At 48.9% G+C, this 19,872-nt stretch overlaps 4 protein-coding genes across 4 annotated transcripts; 3 read left to right on the top strand and 1 right to left on the bottom strand.

Moving 5' to 3' along the window:
* Positions 1–5,139: 5,139 nt before the first annotated feature.
* On the top strand, positions 5,140–7,769 carry ALT_9521 (putative endoglucanase; the record flags this gene model as incomplete). The annotated part of the gene is made up of 8 exons (XM_033559976.2): positions 5,140–5,235; positions 5,289–5,443; positions 5,487–5,685; positions 5,741–5,864; positions 5,921–6,037; positions 6,087–6,140; positions 6,191–7,645; positions 7,705–7,769. 8 exons carry the CDS (start codon positions 5,140–5,142, stop codon positions 7,767–7,769), a joined length of 2,265 nt encoding a protein of 754 aa, XP_033415867.2.
* A 1,008-nt stretch (positions 7,770–8,777) lies between these two features.
* Positions 8,778–10,115, top strand: ALT_9520 (putative Pfs domain protein; the record flags this gene model as incomplete). Its single annotated transcript, XM_089600634.1, has 1 exon — positions 8,778–10,115. The coding sequence occupies one exon, from the start codon at positions 8,778–8,780 to the stop codon at positions 10,113–10,115; it is 1,338 nt and encodes a 445-aa protein (XP_089455131.1).
* A 320-nt stretch (positions 10,116–10,435) lies between these two features.
* ALT_9519 (pathogen-related protein) lies at positions 10,436–11,292 on the bottom strand (the record flags this gene model as incomplete). The annotated part of the gene is made up of 3 exons (XM_033559974.2): positions 10,436–10,670; positions 10,723–11,104; positions 11,166–11,292. The coding sequence occupies 3 exons, from the start codon at positions 11,290–11,292 to the stop codon at positions 10,436–10,438; spliced, it is 744 nt and encodes a 247-aa protein (XP_033415865.2).
* Positions 11,293–14,122: 2,830 nt separating this feature from the next.
* ALT_9518 (putative pectin methylesterase) lies at positions 14,123–19,803 on the top strand (the record flags this gene model as incomplete). Its single annotated transcript, XM_033559973.2, has 2 exons — positions 14,123–14,273; positions 14,330–19,803. The coding sequence occupies 2 exons, from the start codon at positions 14,123–14,125 to the stop codon at positions 19,801–19,803; spliced, it is 5,625 nt and encodes a 1,874-aa protein (XP_033415864.2).
* Between the last annotated feature and the right edge of the window lie 69 nt (positions 19,804–19,872).

Here is a 19,872-nt window from a genome sequence, read left to right as displayed (position 1 = left end):
TAAAGGGTTGTATGGTTCAGTGTGTAGATTATGTAATCTAGAATGTCCCATACTCTCTCTATTATGTCTCTCATTTTGGTCGTCTATACCAATTATAGCTCCACCTTCTGGATTAGTATTTCCACCTTGGTTATTTCCAGGATCACCACCTCCAAATCCAAAAGAATAATTTCCTCCATCACCACTACTCATATTAAGAGTACTTACATCTATATTAAGAGTACTTACATTTATATTAAGAGTACTTACATCTATATTAATTTCACCTGACCATATATCTAAACTAAATAAATATAGATAATAAAAGTCAAAGCATGATAATATACTTGCTATTATGCAAATAAAATATCAAATAATAATATAATTTTGACATATGAATAAAATTATATTAGATGAAATATAAATAATTTTTTTTACCTTTAGAAATCATAACATACAAAACAAGTAATTTCTTACTCCAATGGACTATGTCTTCATCCATTATATATATATATTATAATGGAGCTTCGCGTGTAGTCTCTGAGGATCCTACTAGGATATTATATAAAAATTTATATCCGTTGGTTTCCTGCATATTCTTCCCATGTATACATAAGTGTTACGACTAATTCAGTTAAAAATACAACTTTAGAAGTTTATAACTCCAATTAGGTGTCTATGTATCTGTTAACTGGAAAATTAATTCCAAATTCGAGAAATTCCATGCATATAGCGAAGTAATAATTAAAAAGTTTACACTTTTTAACGGCATTCCTAGTATAGGATTTTAATAATTAAATATTATAGTAATGTAATATATACATATATATTATTATAAAGATAGTAAATTTAAGTGATTTCAATTAAATAGCGTTCTTTTTCTATTCATGTTATTTCTTACAAATTCTGTTTTATATATACCTTGTTCTGTATAATATTTATTTTCAAATATTAATAATACTATTTCCTTTCAATCTTTATAATCTAAATACTTACTTGAAAATAAGGGATATTTTTCTAAATAATTTACTATTAAATTTAAAGACATTATACTTGAAACTGTTAAAATATAGTATTCATTACCTGTTGATTTTTGTTTTCTTGTTAATAAACTACAATTAAGAAAATTAGATATATCAGTTAAAACTTTTAAATAACTATTCTTAGTTATAGGATCTAATATTCTTTCTTCAATTCTTAATCTGCAAGATATTTTTCTTTTTTTTATACCATTTTCTAATTTAGTATGTTGTATAGAAAAACTTCCATTTGAATCAATAAATCACTCTTTCTGTGGTCCGCAGTCATGATGCACCATGGATGTCGTTCGTTGGAGTAGCGGAGACTTGAACCGAGCTGGATATCTTACTAGAACGAATCACAGGCTAGCTAGTCAGTCACAGCGGGAGCTTAAGCAATCTTAAGCAAACTAGCAGAAGTCTAAAATACCCATTATCTATGGGCAGGTTCATAAGGGGCGCATTTGGGCTCGGTCAGGGGAGTCCAGGTGATTTGCGGACTCGGATGACATTATGAGTCTCATCGAATGTTACTAACCTTACTTGGAGGATAAATCCTGAAGGCCTTCAGATCTCCGAACGAGGATAACTATTGTCGAACTGATGGTGTATCTGAGGATGAAGACCTTCAAGCTCCAATGCAGTCAGTCCTGAACCCACGGACTGTGCTGCGCGCATCCTGCCAACAGTGCAGGAAGGCAAAGGAATGTAGAAAGGTGTGGCCCTTTCGAACTTATTACTCTTCGTACTGACTGTGGTATTCTACCTTAGGTGTGCGATGCCAGCGAGAAGGCGAGAGTTGTTCGCGGTGCAAGCGGCGAGCGCAGCAACGCGAGGTTTTGGCCGCTTTCCGGAAGCGAATCATCAAGAAATAACCTAAACCCCATTGATGAGCGCAAGGAACTGTTGTTCGTTCGGATTATTGGAATGATGCCCTATGATTCACATAGCGATACCATCGATGAGATGAAGAATCGCCGTGAGAGGATGGAATCGCTGTTGCTCGCAGGAACGCACTCATCAGTGGATGACAACCGCGCCGGCTCCTCGGTACGCGATGAGAATCAGGACGATGCATCGTACTGTTTAATGGATCGGATGGCTTCTCCAGTTTTATCGGTACCACTATATTCATTCTGAACCCCTTTGCTGGTAGCAAATTCACAGTGTCTGTCAGGTTCCGCGTCCGGATTTGCTCTCCTATCGCCGCGTGGTCTGCGGTGGGTGTCCAGTATCAACTCGACCGAATTGCTGGACTTTGTTTTCAACAGAACGCGGACATACATGACTGGTCAGAGGAGATGATGAGCACATGGCAACATCTCAGCCCCGATGAACAGACCCCACTCCCACCAAGAGGATCTGCCCTCCTCGCGGTTAACTGTTAGATATCCCCTGTCGCCTCTTGCGCCACTGATCATTGGCAAGCTAACACTCGTGTAGATTGTTTTTGCCTTGCCCGGATCCAGAGCAACTTCCGTTCACCCTTTCACTTCACGCTGAGTACTATAATTGCCTGTTAATTCTCTGGCGCTTGGACATTGGTACAGAACATTTCCTTCCTCAGAAGACCCTCGCTGGTCTTCCAAGCGCGTCGCATGTCTCGCTGCCGCGAGGGATACAATCAAACTACTTGACAGTTTAAGAGAGGGTGGTGACTTGTTTCAAAATAACTTGGCGCGGTATGTCCTCCTTCACGCCTACGGCGGCTCCTGTTGCGCTGGACTTAATAGCGCTGACCTCTAGAAAGCCGCCTATCGTATTATCCCCTCTGTGCCGTTCTGAGACTCTTCATCAATATCCTTCTGAATCCACATGATCCGAGCGCCTTGACCGATTTAGACTTGCTCCGCGTCGTTCTAAACAATGTCCGCGCCTCTGCAGACAAGCACCTCCCCGTTTGCTTTGCTGCTGTTTGAAATATTTCAAAAACTTACGACAACGGCCGGGGAGTTTCTTGTTCACACTCTATCCGGTGGTACGAGCGTAACAGCCCCACGAAGCGGTTTTACAGTCCCCGAAGTTACGGACTATGAAGTCCAGTCCGCCATGAACTCTCCATTTGGCATCTCCGGACACAATCAAAGATTAGGTGGCTGGTGTCCGCAGCTCCCTCCAACATTCTCGGACTATGCAGCGCTGTCTTATGATGACCCTGCTGCAACCCGAGAACGGAGATCAATGGCGAAAGTGAGCCAGCCTCTTTCCCATTCCGGCATAGGGGGATCAGAGTCTTTCTTCGCTGGGTACGATAGCATCTCGAGCGAGGTACAAGCTATAAATTCGGGTCTTTCGTCACCATCGCTCCATCGTGGCTGGCAAAATCCTCCCTCGCTAAGAGATGGCTCTAGCAGCCTCGGTCCTCCTTCGTGACTCAACAGAACAATCATTTTGCCGTGGCTCAATAATGATCATAATTGCCAGTTCATCGCCTTGTTTATGGTCCTTGGCAAACAGGCAGTTTTAGAGGTTGAGAGGTAGATGACCACAACCCTTTATCTTGATCTCAAACCTTTCCCTTGCGTCGTATATGATACCGCTCAGTCAAAGGTGTCTACGCAGCCGTCTGTTGTTAGAAGGGATGATCGCAGTGAGGCCAAGACAGCATGGAGACTACACCTTCAGATACCCGGTTCTTAGTTCTTATAATACCCCTGCGCTGACTGTCCAGGTTTGCTGATCTATCAGCCTGCCGTAGTCGTTCTATATATGGGGCTTACGATGGTGACAATGTTAACCCGTTCCTTCACTATTACCATGGCTCTGTGCAGCTTTCAATGACCTATGACTGGACCTGTAGAAATACCATTTCTGCTCAAGATCTTCTCACACATCAGTTAAGCCGCTTTCAATCGGCTAGTGTTCAAGACCTAAGTAATGATTATCTCGATCGAGGATCCAGGAGGAAGATTTCTATTAAAGTGTTAGACAAGTAGAGTTGAAGGAGCGGCACTAGGCAAGATTCTAATCCTGTCCGAGGTTCAGGAGAGATGAAGCATTCCGAAATTCGCATGCCGGTGTTTTTCCGGAAAGTGATAAGCGATTCAACCCATTTATATTCAGCCGGGAAATCTCAACGGGCGCATAGTCCTAATATTACGAGATAATGTAACTATAGGCATTGCGGGCCGGAGTCCGAATCCATCCGGAATACCATAGGTTATCGGTTCCGCGTCTGCCGTATGTGTTTGAAGACGATTCCTGGTGATCGAAGTACACCATATCAGTTGTCGGAGTATACAATTCGGAGTCAATAAGATCACCCATATTTCTGCTGTTTCCGAGACGTGGATGCACCTCCAGGATGGTGCTGCAGGTGCCCTGTCTCACTGGCACATTATCATATTGCTTTCTACAATATCGTCACGCTTCAGCACTAATATATCTGTCCGTAATTCCCCGCATCGGCAAATTGGTATACTCCTGATTCTGGGTATATTCTTCCATTAATATGTTTCTTCCTCCAATCCCACCTGCATTGCATCCTGCATGCGGCGCCACCCCCACAACATGGCTTATCATCACCGTGCAGATGACCATAGACAGCCCTGTAATCCCACCGAAATCTACCGAAGCAGATTTAAGGCACCGGCTTCTCAGTATTCACATGGTTTGTGTGGACATTTGCCGGACTCCACACTGGACTCCACATGCCCGTCATTCTGCATGTAAAGTATGGGGTGCATCACGCGGTCGACATGCATCGGAAGGGCATCCGTGATGAATTGGGCATACTACTCAATCTAAGCAATGCATCCTGTTCCTGAAGGCCAACGGTTGCTCGGCCCCTTGCGCCGAGAGTACCTGCTATCCGACTTGCGGGACCATTACATGGGTTATTATCGATCTGGCTGGAAGCATATGCAGAGAACTCAAAGCGCATCACCCAAGTGGAGTACGCGCAGACCGAGACGAACGTTCTCAGAGCCCTCGGAATTGGAGCTGATCGCGAATCACCATGCCGATGCAGACGTTCCATCGGCAGACACCAGTGCATCCTGACCTGGTGACCGTATATTGCTTTAGAATCAGTCTAGATGAACAGCGGAGACAGTTCCGCGCTGATGAGACTACTTAACTCCCATAACTGCTCTTCTTTGACCACTCCAATCTTCACGGCCTGTCAGCATCCAATGCCAAGATGATGCATACCTTGAACGTGGTCTTGCTGGCTGCGGGCCTCTTGTTTGGTGCAGCCCATGGAGCCGCATCACAAGCTTACACCTGGAAGAATGTGGTTACAGGAGGCAAGCATACTGAGTACTGCCTGGCTGACCCTCTCGCTGACAGCAATATCCAGGAGGCGGAGGTTTCGTCCCAGGAATCGTTTTCAACCCGTCAGCCAAGGGAGTAGCGTACGCTCGTACTGATATTGGAGGCGCGTACCGTCTCAACTCGGATGACACATGGACACCTTTGCAGGATTCTGTGGGCAACAGCAACTGGTATGTAATTTGAATCTGTAAGTTAAGTTTACTGACGATACAGGCATAACTGGGGTGTTGATGCTCTCGCTACTGATCCCATCGATACCAATCGCTTGTACCTGGCAGTTGGGATGTACACGAACGAATGGGATCCTAACGTTGGCTCGATCATGCGATCGACCGATAACGGTAATACTTGGTCGGAAACCAAGCTACCGTTCAAAGTTGGAGGAAATATGCCTGGGCGTGGTATGGGCGAGGTAAGTAACAGTACTTTCTCCCGGCATTGCTTGTTTCTCGGCTAAGACCATGTAGCGTCTTGCTGTAGACCCTAACAAGAACAGTATTCTATACTTTGGCGCGAGGAGTGGCCATGGCCTGTGGAAGAGTACTGACTACGGAGCGACCTGGTCCAACGTCACTTCTTTTATCTGGACTGGTAAGCCTTAATAGGCCGGAATGATACCATGGGAGCGATAGGCTGACGAGGAGTAGGAACTTACTTCCAGGATGCCAGTTCCACGTACACGTCCGATCCCGTTGGTATTGCTTGGGTTACATTTGATTCCACCTCTGGTTCAAAGGGCTCTCCCACTCCACGCATCTTCGTTGGTAAGTTTCGAGAGTAGGAAGTTTTGAACTATGGTTTAATTCTTTCTAGGAGTCGCGGACACCGGTAAATCAGTGTTTGTGTCTGAAGATGCCGGATCTACATGTACGTTCTTTTCATCTATCGAATTCGATCCTCCATTAACTGAAAGCTAGGGTCCTGGGTTACCGGAGAGCCACAGTACGGCTTTCTACCTCATAAGGGAGTGCTGTCTCCAGCTGAAAAGACTCTTTACATCTCTTATTCCAACGGAGCTGGTCCGTACGACGGCACCAATGGAACGGTACACAAGTATAACATCACCAGCAAAGTGTGGACTGACATCAGCCCTACACCCATGGCAAGCACATACTATGGCTATGGAGGTTTATCTGTCGACCTGCAAGTCCCTGGAACCTTGATGGTAGCCGCGTTGAATTGCTGGTGGCCAGACGAGCTGATCTTCAGGAGTGTGGATTCTGGAGCCACATGGTCTCCCATCTGGGCCTGGAACGGATATCCCAACCTGAACTACTACTATAGCTACGATATATCAAATGCCCCTTGGCTGCAAGATGATACTTCAACAGCTGAGTTTCCCGTTCGTGTCGGCTGGATGGTTGAAGCTCTCGCAATTGACCCATTCGATTCTAACCACTGGTTGTACGGAACCGGCGCGACGATTTATGGTGGCCATGACCTCAAGAATTGGGACACCGTGCATAATGTCACGTTGAAGTCTCTCGCCGTCGGCATTGAAGAGATGGCTGTCCTTGGACTCATTTCTCCTCCAGGCGGACCACCACTGCTGTCTGCTGTTGGCGACGTTGGAGGATTCTACCATTCGGATCTCGGCAAGGCACCGGCTCAATCCTTCCATAACCCAACATACGGCACTACCAACGCCATTGATTACGCTGGTAACAAACCGTCTAACCTTGTTCGCTCAGGAGCCAGCGACACGCTTCCTACCGTTGCTATGTCTACGGACTTTGGCAAGACCTGGTCGGCAAACTACGCAGCTTCTTCCACCACGCCCACCGGGCAGGTGGCTCTTTCTGCTGACGCCGATACCGTCCTGCTGATGAACTCCAATGGAGCCATGGTGTCGAAGTATAGCAGCACATTCAGTGCCGTCTCGTCTCTGCCCTCCGGTGCGGCCATTGCATCTGACAAGTCCAACAATACAGTCTTCTACGGTGGTTCGGCCGGCTCCTTCTACGTTTCCACCAACGGCGCCACCTCGTTCACCAAGTCTGCATCCCTTGGCTCCAGTACCGCCGTCAATGCCATCCGCGCCCACCCCTCTATTGCCGGCGACGTCTGGGCTACTACCGACACCGGTCTCTGGCACTCGACAGACTACGGTAAGACCTTCACCAAGGTCGGCGGTGGATGCACAGCAGGCTGGAGCTTCGGTCTGGGTAAGGCTTCGTCGACTGCTTCCTACGCTGTCATATACGGCTTCTTCACCATCGACGGGACAACAGCACTCTTTAAGACGGAGGACTTGGGCACGAACTGGCAGATGATTTCTGATTCCACACACGGCTTCGGCGCTGCGTCTGCTAATGTGGTCAATGGCGATATGTCAAACTATGGACGTGTGTTTGTGGGCACAAATGGAAGGGGTATTTTCTACGGTCAGCCGAGTGGGAGTCTCCCTTCTCCGACTGCTACTGCGACCCAGACGACCTCGACAAGCACGAAGACATCCGGTACTACGACTTCGACAACGCTGACCACGACTACTAAGGTGTCGACGACAACTACGAGTACTTCCAAGACTACGACATCGCCAACCTCTACAGGGACTAGTACGCCGTATGGACAGTGTGGTGGGACCGGATACACCGGGCCAACTACCTGCCCAAGTGGATGGAAATGCACTTACCAGAACGCGTATTACTCTCAGTGTAAGTTATGAAACCGAACCTCTAGGGAATGGAACGATTTTCGGACAGGATGCTGACAGAAAATCAGGCCTGCAATAACGGATAAATACTCCAAGTAGAGTCATCAAAGCAGAGGAGCTATATCATCTAGCATGACATATAGCCATTATTTGTTTCTAGTCATCAGCTAATACCATCAACTTTCTCGCTTACATCACGTTTGCTTATAGAGGTCCCAGGGTCAGACTTCTAATATCGCTTCGTCCGCCCTCGGCAAATGCGTGATACTCGTAATGAACCTGAGCGTCCCAGCGCCAATTTCCAAATGCAATCTTAAACAGCATAATGAACTTGGACTCTCCCCGGAAGAAGGTTACATGTCTATGCCTGTCTCCCTTGGCGATTAATGACAGCGATTTCCCTGCTCTCTTTTATCACCTGAGCAGGAGAGTCCGGAAAGGCTCGAGAACCTGGTTGTCAGAAGAATACTACCTAACCTGCGGACATATCGATAAGCCCTGCAGTTAAATGATGTAAAGTTTTGTCGAGGGCGCGTAGAGAAGACTGGAAGCGCTTCTAGCAGTATATCTGCTGATATCTCAACCAATAGGGTAGGCAAAGGAAGAGTGTCGATAAAACGTTGACGGCGCTTAGGTGGCGCGGAGACAGTTGTGCATGTTTTGAGGTGGCACTACAAAATCCTGCAAAGGCGCATATTTGAAAACTTGGGTGTCTCATATTGCCGGAATACCAAATACCAAAAATAGACATGTCTCAGAAATGTCGCTGTGCTATAGTATTTGTATATTACTGTTGTCTCCTCCAAGGCGGCATCAAAACAATCAATGTCTACTAGAAGTACGAAGGAATGATGACCGAGATCCCTCGACCGGCGAGTCGCGACCAGTTCCAAGTCGCAATTATCTGTGCGCTACGAGTCGAATCAGAGGCAGTTGAAGCCATCTTCGACGAGTTTTATGATGAGAATGACAACAGGTTGGGCCAAGACCCATCCGATAAAAACGGATACAGGAACGGGAGAATCGGCAACCACTATGTAGTTCTTGTCTACATGCCAGGGATCGGAAAATGCAGAGCGATGGCTACAACGCTGCACTTGAAACTGAGTTATCCGCAGATCCAGCAGGCATTAGTTGTCGGTGTTTGCGGCGGCGTCCCATACGGAAACAATGGGCGGGATATCTTTCTAGGGGATGTCCTTGTCGGTGATCGTCTCGTTCAGTGGGATACTGGGACCTTGCTTCCCGACGTTTTTATCCACAAAGACAGACCCGAGTACGTTCAAGGGAGACCGTGTCAGCGTATGGAAACCTTTCTGGCCAAAGTCAAAACCCCCGATGAAACGCGTCGGTGGGAGTATATCATGGCCGAACAGCTGAAGACTGTTCAATCATCACTCGGCGAGCATAGCGCGCCCTACCCTGGTGTAGACCAGGACCGTCTTTACCCTCCAGATCATCTCCATCAACATCGCGACTTGCGTCCCTGTGGCAAGTGCCGCTCTTGTGGCGATTGCGACGAGGGCAACATATGTCGCAAAGCACTCATATCCACCTGCGACGAGCTGGGTTGTTCCAATTATGCAAATTCCTGCAGGACCCGACAAGATGGGGAGTCATGTTCGACACCAAGGCCAGCCCTCCATCTGGGTCCTATTGCCTCCGGTGACACTGTCCTAATGTCAGGCCACGCCCGCGATCAACTTGCCGCCAAGACAGGCGTGATCGGGGTAGAAATGGAGGGTATCGGACTATGGGAGGAGACATCCTGCGTTGTGATCAAAGGAGTTGCCGACTATGCGGATTGCCATAAGACCAAAGAATGGCAGCGATATGCAGCGGCAAGTGCCGCCTCGTGCACAAAGGCCCTATTGTTAGAGTACACAATGGAGCCTCCACAGATATACTCGCCCGAAAACACGATTGTTCGCGACCGGAATGTACATGCTGCTCTCAGCCATGTCCAACTTCTGTTCCAGTCAGTGCGTGATCTTTTCGCAAAGGTCGCCAGTGTCTCGATGTTGTTTGGTATCACCGGCACTTACAAAATGGTTGATGCGTTCCACAACTCATCATGCCTTTGGACTAAGGTTTTTATCGCGGTATTGGCGTTCGTGATTGGATACGCGTATGCGTCCGTTGGGGCAGCTCCTGTGGAGGGCTATAGGCATCATCTGATGCCATAGTAACTGAACATATATCTCCTTACGTAACTTCGATGCCCTTGATGTTACTCTCTATACCGGTGGCATGTCGACTAGTGTTACGAAGTTTTATATAATTCTATACTTCATGAAAGCCAGAGGGACGCGGTCAGACTTCGTATGATGATTCTACACGAACCATGTTATTACCTGTCACGTTCTGCAACATCGATATGGAATATGTCGGGTATTTGTGATGCGATGCCATAGGAGAAAAATAGGATAAGGCCATTCTCCATGCAAATATCAAATAACCTCATCGCAGTGTCCATTAGTTCGTTTCCTCGGAACGCTTGCTCATTCTAGACGTTTCCATGGCCTAGGACTGGACAGCCTGCAGCGGCCCCAGCAGCATCCACTGTGTCCTTGTTCTCACCCTCGACTTTCTCCTCGCGCGCAATCTGGCGGAACATATCCATAGGATCGAACCAAACGTCAATCTTTTCCAGCTGCAGCGAACTGTTGACCTTGGCAATGACGATGCCTTGAATGTCAATCAGACCACCATGCGCTTTGACAGTGACCTTCTCTCGTCGACTAGTCCAGGATTAGTACCCATCTTAATTTATCCTGGAATGCAGATTCATACTTGTTATACCCAATATAATCATTCTTCATATACCCCCAATGCCTCCACTTGAAGATCACAACCGGAGGCCCGCTATACACCTCCAGGACCTCCCATGCAAATGTCGGCATCATGCGCTTGAACGCCTTGTGACTCGTCGAGAAATCATTATGCTCGGGGTCATAGTACGAGCTGGATGTAAGCAAGGCGTTGTAAGTGCCCACTTGGAGCATATGGTCGCCTGTCTGGGGGGGTCCGCCGTTCAGCGAGAAGGTGTATTTGCTGTGATCAATGGTGCGCCAGTCGTCAAGTGAGGTCTTGAAAGATGCTTCGATCTCCCAGTTTTTGACGAGGTTGGAGACGAGGTCGGGGAGGCTGCCTGCCTCGTGGGTCATTTGTTTTGCTGAAGCGGTATGGTTAGTCTTCCATAAGCCATCCATGGATTGAGTGTTGCGGGTGCGTACTTTCTTCGTAGAATGCCCTTGTTTTTGAGTAATCTGGGGGTCCGCCATGGCGCCAAGCAGCGTCTTTGTCGTTCAAGACGGCGTTGGGGTTGAGGACATAATCTGGAAGAGCGTCTGCGTCACCCATTTTGATGATATGATAGTGTCTATCTCTGTGGATAAAAAAATTTTGGAGAAACTGAAACTCTTGCAGAGAGGCACAGGGGGGTTTAATAATGCCCCCGTCCCTCGTCTAACATCCCTGCCGGCCTTGGGTGTAGCATGGAGACGGCATAAGCGGGGCACAACAGAATCGACAGGGATTAGAAGGACAGATTTCTCAGTATAGGATGAGCCATGTCGACCGTTGGGTAATCCCAGTCGCGTCAAATTAAGTATGTCTGGTCGCCGGCCGAGACTGTTCCCCATGCCGTGACCTAATTGGACGACAGCTCTGGCATCCAATGAAGTCCTCCATGTTTCATTATCAAGAGAATTGTTTGCTGTACAAAGTAAATGAGCATAGATTAATAATGTCTGCTAGCATGTGTCTAGCATGCGTCTGGCCCACGCCAGACAGGGTCAGCCTCGGCTATGTTCCATCATCAATATGGTCCCTCATCAACCACAGCGAATGTGCCATTCGATAAATCTTTCATAGTGGTCGATATCATCGTTTTATATGATTTAGGTATATAGAAAATAGTTTCAGACTCAATCAAAATGAGCTTCCCTGGTTCAGGATAGCAGCCATAGACGGGTGTACGAGACTTTAACGGTTTGGACTTCGCTGACGCTAGTAATGATAGCTAGAGGGCAAGCAGAGTTATCTAAGGCACGATTGGCTGCTATTCTCGGAAATCTGAACTATTTTCTTAGGAAGTAAGATCTTGTGGGGCAGGCAATATATCGTCCGATGGTGATTTGCTAGGCAATCTACCCCGTTTCCTCGACGTTCAAACAATAAGTCAATGAAACTGAACTGCAGTTCAGCTCCAGAATTTGCGACCGCGAAGAATGATCTATCTGTGCTGTTAGAATGTTTAAAGCAAAGGGTGAGAAGCCTCCAGTAGAAGAACATGGATTGTTAAGTATTAATTGGAGCACGGCTATGTGTTTAGACGACCTTCGCGGGTCACTTTGTGGGCCTGGCTTACACCCTAGCAGGGGTTCCTTAGGCCATGAAACAGCGACAAACAGCATTATTGGACCCCGTTGGCAGCACGTCCGTTTTTAATCTATCAGGTTGTTAAAGTGCAGGTGTGCTGTCTTGGCAGAAAATTGTACTCGGCAGACAGGAAAAGCTGGGCATTATTAAGGAGCATTGAAGAGCCAACACAGCACATCCATCGAAATAGACACAGCTACAAGCCTACAACAGAGGAGTGAGAAATATGATCCTATCGAAATCCTGCACAGTCTTGCTTGTATTCTCTTTTGTTGAAGAAGTAACCTCAACTGAAGACACCTGACTCCCAATCGTCATTCCGGCTGACAAAATATATAACGCGGGCTGGACAAACATCAACGCTGGTACTACATCAAGGTAGGGCAAAACGCTGACCGTCGGGCGATTCAGTTAAGGTTGAGTCTAGAATCATTGTGTATTGCCTTGAAGTCATTTACATTTTCTGAACATGTAGGGATATGATCATCTGCATCCTCGTAGTAGTGATTGAGGGGATCCAGAATGCGGAGTGATCTTTGCGGATCCTGATCAGCGCTGATCAGCGAACCGATCACTTGGATTCGCGATCTTTGAATTTCTGGGTCCATAGGACTGGATAAAAAATAAATATCAACATGCTCTCCAGAATCCTATAGAGACTACACGCCGAACATGAGAAAACCACAGAGCACATTGAAAAGCGGCCAAGGAGATTTGATATCACGTCCACTCCCTCACTAAATTTTTAGAATTTCCGCCAGTAATATTTTCCGAATTGAAGTCGCGGTTTTCTCGCTTCACAGATTAATCGAAAGGAGAAGTAGTGCAGGATATGCCCACTTGACATTTCACAAAATCGCCGAGTCTATTCCGTAAACCTTGACATTCGGATCAAACCACGGCCGAAAGTCGATGCCTCAGGGGAATCAAGGAGCGAAAGGTTTTCGGATGCCTCCATTCCAGAGCAGATAACAACAAAGGCTACGCTAGCCGACAGCAAGCATAAAAGCACACGCGGCTTTGACAGAGCCTGATAACTACTTGGCTCCATTCCCAGGCGGCGATACGACTGATGATTGGCTGGAAAACCTCAGCTCCGTGATCCTCGGGATAACTGCTTCTTCCAGACTAGTGCTCGGCTAAGCTCACCATGTCACTCCAGGAGTTCAGAAGGCGCTCATTTGATTGACGGAAAATATCTTTCTGTTCATCATCAAATACCAATCAAACTGTCTGTTGAACCATCCAGACTGGTTTGAACACTCAAATCTCTCTGCCACGTGGTTCGGCAGCTGCCGGTACTCACTGCATCCTGAAGGCTTGATGGAAAACCACTCGGGCCACTGCCTTTCTGGCCCTCTGATTGAGTTGAAATACACCGAGCTACTGGAAAAATGCCATGCTGGGCCTAGTCCCATGAGCCGGGAGATGGCCTAGATGTTGCCAGACTACGGAGAACTTGATGGCGATATCTTGAGCAAAGTATAACCCGGTGCCCGATTTCTCGACCACTCTCATACTTTAGGTCTAATGCGTCGCTTATGTTTTCCCCAACTATGATGGACGAAGCAGGCGTCGATAGTTCCAAGGGTCGGCGAATTTCTGGCCGTCGGGCCCCGGAGGGCTTGCCCTACTCCGTACCTATCAATATGTGGATAACAGAGATAGGAACGATGAAAGGGTAAACTCTGTGTGCGCTGGGATATATAGGAGTAAAACATCCTTCCCAGCTAACCAGAGCCGTCTCAGGAACATAATATTTCCTACCTGTACCGAGGCCTGAGAACTCGGCCTATTCAGCTCCGTCAAAATGCGTTTCTGGCACGCCTGGGGCCTGACTGGCTTAGCCAGCCTAGCAGTTGCCCAAAGTGTGACCGTCGGCTCGACTGTAGCATCGACTTCTGCTGCTGTCACTACTGCCGCTTCTTCGACTGCATCGACTACAACCCTCTCATCTCCGAGTAGGTGGACTTTTTGACTTTTAACGGACATCGGACTGACTATCCTTTCCATCTAGCCTCTTCTTCAGTGGTTGTCGTTGCCACCGACAGCTCCGGGCAATTTACTGCAATCGGCGATGCCATCTCGTATGCTCAAAAACAAGGGATTCCCACTGTCACCGTGAAAGCTGGAACTTATACTCAAGCGGTCACTGTCTCTGCCACACCCTCTGTCACCATCGTTGGCGAGACTACCAATGAAAATGACTATGCCCAAAATCAAGTCACCATCTCTGCCGTCAGTCCCCTCGTCATCTCCGTCAACGTCCTCGGTATCACATTCAGCAACATCAACTTTGTCAACACCGCGGCGGGTAACTATGGGGCGGCCACCATCCGAGGATCCAAGAATGCATTCTACCAATGCCAGTTCGTGTCAGCAGGAAGCTTAGGTATCACCGCCAATCTGGGCCTGGGTATCATTGCCAACAGCTATATCGAGGCCCTGGACAAGGTAATTTACAGCTATCCCAGCCTGTACATCTACAACACCACGATCGTACCTGTTGGGTCCAGCGCCCTTCTTGTTTACAACAAGGGCTACACATCTGGAACCACCTTGTACAACTCAACCATCGTTTTTGATTCTTGCTCTGTCCAACAAAAGGCTGGCACTAGCAACAAGAACGTCTACCTGGCAGCGGCAAACAATGGCGGAGGATCTGTCGTCGTTTTCCGTAACACATACCTCGCGGGTCTGATTGCTGCTACTGGTGTGCATGTCGACACGGCCTCTCAGAATACCCTCAATTTCTACGGCGAATACGGCACGACGGGAGCGGGGTCTTACTCCAGCAATCAGGCCTCGCGCTCGCAATACATGTCTCTGATGAGTGCGGCGGACCTGACCCGCTTTTCCATAGACCAGGTATTTGCCGGTGTATATCCGCAATTTGCCTCTTCGTCTACCGACTGGGTAGACTCGGATGTCCTGGAAGACATTGTAAACTCGGACGTGATTCAGAGTTCATCGTCAGTCGTGCCCGCATCGTCCGCCGTTGCAACGTCGACTGCAGTGGCTATATCGACTGCGGCATTGACATCCTCCACCACTTCTTCTGCGACGTCTACCGCAGCCACGCCGTCCTCGACGCTGGTTGTCTCCCAGAATCCCACTGCTGGCCAGTACGCCAATGTCAGCCAGGCGATCGCAGCTCTGCCTAATGATGGCCAGGCGTACGCCATCTACATCAAGGCTGGAACCTATACTGAGCAGATTTCCATCACGCGCGCAGGCAAAGTTACCCTTCGTGGTGAAACCTCTTTTGAGAATGATTACACCCAGAACCTGGTTACTATCCAGTTTTCTTACGGCGTCCTGACCAGTGCTGGTCAGAATGAAAACACTCCGGTTATCTATGCAAAGAAGACGGATGGCTCTGGTCTCGCGCTGTACAACATCAACTTTGTTAACACGTATCCGCAGACCAAGAACACTGCTGCCCTGGCTGCAGACTTTTACGGTTCGAACATGGCAGCATACGGTTGTTCCTTCATCGGGTACCAAGATACCCTCTTGGCGAATAAAGGTACGCAAGTCTTCTCGAATTGCTACATCGAGGGATCGGTAGATTTCATCTGGGGTTTCTCGACCGCCTATTTTCACCAGTGCTACATTGCGTCGAATACCGCAGGCGCGTACATCGCCGCCCAGAGTCGATCATCTTCCACTGCCGCTGGGGGATACGTCTTTGACAGTTGCTATGTGACCTACACCAACACCTACGGTACCACCTTTGGTCAAACGTACCTCGGCAGGCCGTACTCCCAGTACAGTATTGCTGTTTACATGAACTCTTATCTGGATAAGCACATCAACAGCGCCGGGTGGAGTATTTGGTCTACTGGCGCACCCCAAACTGACCACGTCATGTTTGGAGAGTACAACAACACGGGTCCTGGAGCATGGTCGTCCAGCCGTGCCTCATTTGCCACCAATCTCACTGCAGATGCTGCCAGCGTGTACACACTCTCGTCCTGGGTTGGTGATACAACCTGGTTGGATATGACAGCGTATAACTATGTTCCTTCCTATAGCCTTACTGGAACATCTACCAGCACAAACACGACTTCTGCCACTCCTATCTCGACTGCTACTCCCTCCGCCACCGCAACTGCAACGTGGGGACATCCCACCAGCGGAACCACTCCCCCGGCAGGCGCGGTCATTGTCTCTCAAGGAGGCTCTATGAACGGGTCTTATACCAACTTGACAGCGGCATTGGCCGCTTTGCCCAATGATGCTTCGACTCAGATCATCTTCATGTATCCTGGCACCTACACTGAGCAGGTTCCGTCGATCAACAGGAATGGGCCCGTTCAGATAATCGGTTACCAGTCTGGAAATCCTGGTGAGGCTTACAGCACCAACCAAGTTACTATTACTTTTGCACGAGGCTTGTCAGTGTCTCCTCTGCCGACAGGTCACTCCGACGCTGAGACGGCAACCCTGTCGACCGCCAGCAACAAGATTGCGCTGTACAACCTAAACATCATCAACAGCGATAATTTGGACGGATCGCAGTCGTCCTACGTGACACTCGCCGCGTCGATCTATGGCTCACAAATTGGCTTCTATGGCTGTAGCTTTATCGGTTGGCAAGATACACTCTTGACGGGCAGTACAGCCGGATACCAGTACTACGAATCGTGCTATATCGAGGGTGCCATCGATTTCATCTGGGGATACTCCAAGGCCTATTTCAGGGGATGCACCATCGGCGCCAAACGAGCCAAATCGGCCATTACAGCGCAGAGTCGAGCATCGTCTTCTGCTATCGGTGGATACATATTCGACGAGTGCACATTTGAGGCCGCTCCAGATGCAACAGTCGATCTTACCCAGAGCGTGTACCTGGGTCGTCCGTACTCGGCGTATGCCCTGGTGGTCGTCAAGAATTCGTACCTGAGTGGCATCATCCAGCCCACTGGATGGAAGATCTGGAGTACTACTGACCCCCGTACGGACCACATCACTTTCGCTGAGTTCAACAACTCAGGGCCAGGTAACTGGGAGAATAATGCGGCTGCTCGACAGGCTTTTGGCAATTGTACTTTGCTTACCTCGGACACTTACACACTTGAATCAGTCATGGGGTCGACTGACTGGATTGATCTGACATACTGGGACACTGTGACCATCCCGACTGGGACTCCGACCACTACGGCCACAGCGACCGCCACTCCTGTTGTTTCTCCGACTCCGTATGATGGAACTGTTCCTCCTGTCGGAGCGTACATCGTGTCGAAGACGGCGATTGAAAATGTTACTACATACGACACTATCCAGAGTGCGCTCAACGCCCTTCCCACGTCCAGCAAGGTGGCACCTACAGTATTCATTTACCCGGGTATCTACGAGGAGCAGCTTGTGCTGAATCGTTCCGGAACCACAGTTTTTATCGGCTACTCAACCTCGACCTTCGACTACAACGGCAACCAGGTCACTATCCAGTACAACGCCGGTGTCGATACCCAGGCCGACCAGTCCAACTCGGATAGTGCCACTGTTTATGCCACCGGCAACTACTTCGAGGCTATCAACATCAACTTTGTCAACAACTTCGGCACCGCAAAGAACTATGCATCGCTCGGCTTCGCAGTCAAGTCAAGCAAGTACGCCTCTCTATACGGCTGCCAGGTGAAGGGAAACCAGGATGCGCTGTTGATCAATGGATATTTCTTCGCTAGCAACAGCTACATCGAGGGGAATATTGATATGATCTGGGGATCTGGGGCTGGATACTTCCTCAAGTCGACTATTGCGCCTAATAAGGACGGCATCAATTTGACGGCCGATAAGCGCTCTACGAACACTACCGCCGCTGGGTTCGTTTTCGACCAGTGTACCATTATTCCCTCTACGGGTGCCGGGACAATGTCCGATATTTCGCTGGGCCGACCATGGAATTCGTTTGCTCGCGTGGCGTACGTGGATTCGTACCTTGACTCCTGTGTGATTGCTGCGGGATGGGAGCAGTGGTCCTCGAGTACTCCAAACACCGATGGGGTGGTATTCGGAGAGTACGGCAACTATGGGCCTGGCGGGTCGACTGCTCAGCGTGCCTCGTTTGCGACTCAGTTGGATGATAGCAGCGTTTCTCAGTTCCAGCTGTCAAGCTTCTTTGCAGTGACATCTTGGATTGATTTTACTCATGTCAGTGGAACTCCGTTCGTGTCTGGAATTGCAGTCACTACAAGTCCGGCTGTGAGTTCAGCGACGCCGACTTCGAGTGTCGTCGTTACACCGTCGACTGTGACGACTACCATGACCGTGACGGATTCGGAGACTGTGTATACAACTTTGACTTCTACCGATAGGACTTCTACGGCCAAGTATACCGTCACGGAAGATGTGGGTACAACTTTGACTGCAGCCGAGTCTTTCAAGACGACGACGCAGAAGACTACCATCACGGACACGGTTATTGTCACTGAGCCAACAGTGACGAGCACGAAGAAGGTTGTCATTACCAGTGATGTCGGTCTCACCGTCACACCTGCTCCAAGCACGAGTACGATCACGCTAAAGCAAACTACCACTGTGATTGCAACGACTACGCAGGCGCCGTCTACTGTCACTGTCAAGAGCACATTGACCTCTTCCATGACCACCACGGTGACAGCCAAAGCAGTAACCACAACATCAACTGCGGCGAGCACCACGGCTGCTATCACGACATCCACCCCAGGAACGGTCAAGGTGACTTCGACCATCACTGTCACTACGGGTACTGGCGGCACCACAACTATCACAGCCAAGGCTACCACAAGCACTGTTAGCGTTACCTCCACAGTCTCCAAAGCCAAGTCTATCACGACTACGATTGCCTGCGTTCCGGCTGCAAAGGTGAAGCGGGGTGTTATCCCTCGAGCTGTTGCCACTACTGTCACCGACTACACTACGCTCACAACAACCGTCAAGACATCCACCGTCAAGCTTCCTGCATCAACTGATATTGTCACTGTGGTCACCACCAAGACAACCGGCAAGACGACGACAATCCCCGCGTCAACTAGCACCATTACCGTCGTCTCGACCGTGACCAAGGGCACGACCAGCACCATCCCAGCGGTAACCAGCTATGTCACGCAAACCAGCATCTCAACCATTGGAAAGACTACCACCCTCGAGGCCTCTACCACGACCGTGACTGTTACCTCACTGGCAACCAGGACATCAACTACCACAGTGGTTGGCGCAACCCAGACCATCACCAGCCTCAAGACCACAACGGTCGAAGCGACCGTCTCGCTTCCGCGGAGCACACTCACCGTGACCAAGTCGACCGTCGCGACGATCCATTCGACGGTCACGCTCGCCACTCCTACCAGCACTACTGTGAAGACGACAACATATAGTCTGAAGCCTTCGGCGACTGTTACTTCCCGGGCCACGAGCACCAAGACAACAACGGTAAAGACGACGGTCACGCATACGGAGACAGTGACCAAAACGTCCAAGGGTGCGGGAGCCTGTCCTACCAACTAATTGACTTTTATCATCTTACTTTATCGAACCTTTCGACACAATGCTTAATTGCATTTAGATATACACATT

This window comes from Aspergillus lentulus (assembly GCF_001445615.1).
Source record: "Aspergillus lentulus DNA, contig: Alt17, strain: IFM 54703, whole genome shotgun sequence".
Classification (NCBI taxonomy): domain Eukaryota; kingdom Fungi; phylum Ascomycota; class Eurotiomycetes; order Eurotiales; family Aspergillaceae; genus Aspergillus; species Aspergillus lentulus.
Note: the sequence above shows the minus strand (reverse complement) of the source record. Positions and strands in the feature narration are given on the sequence as shown.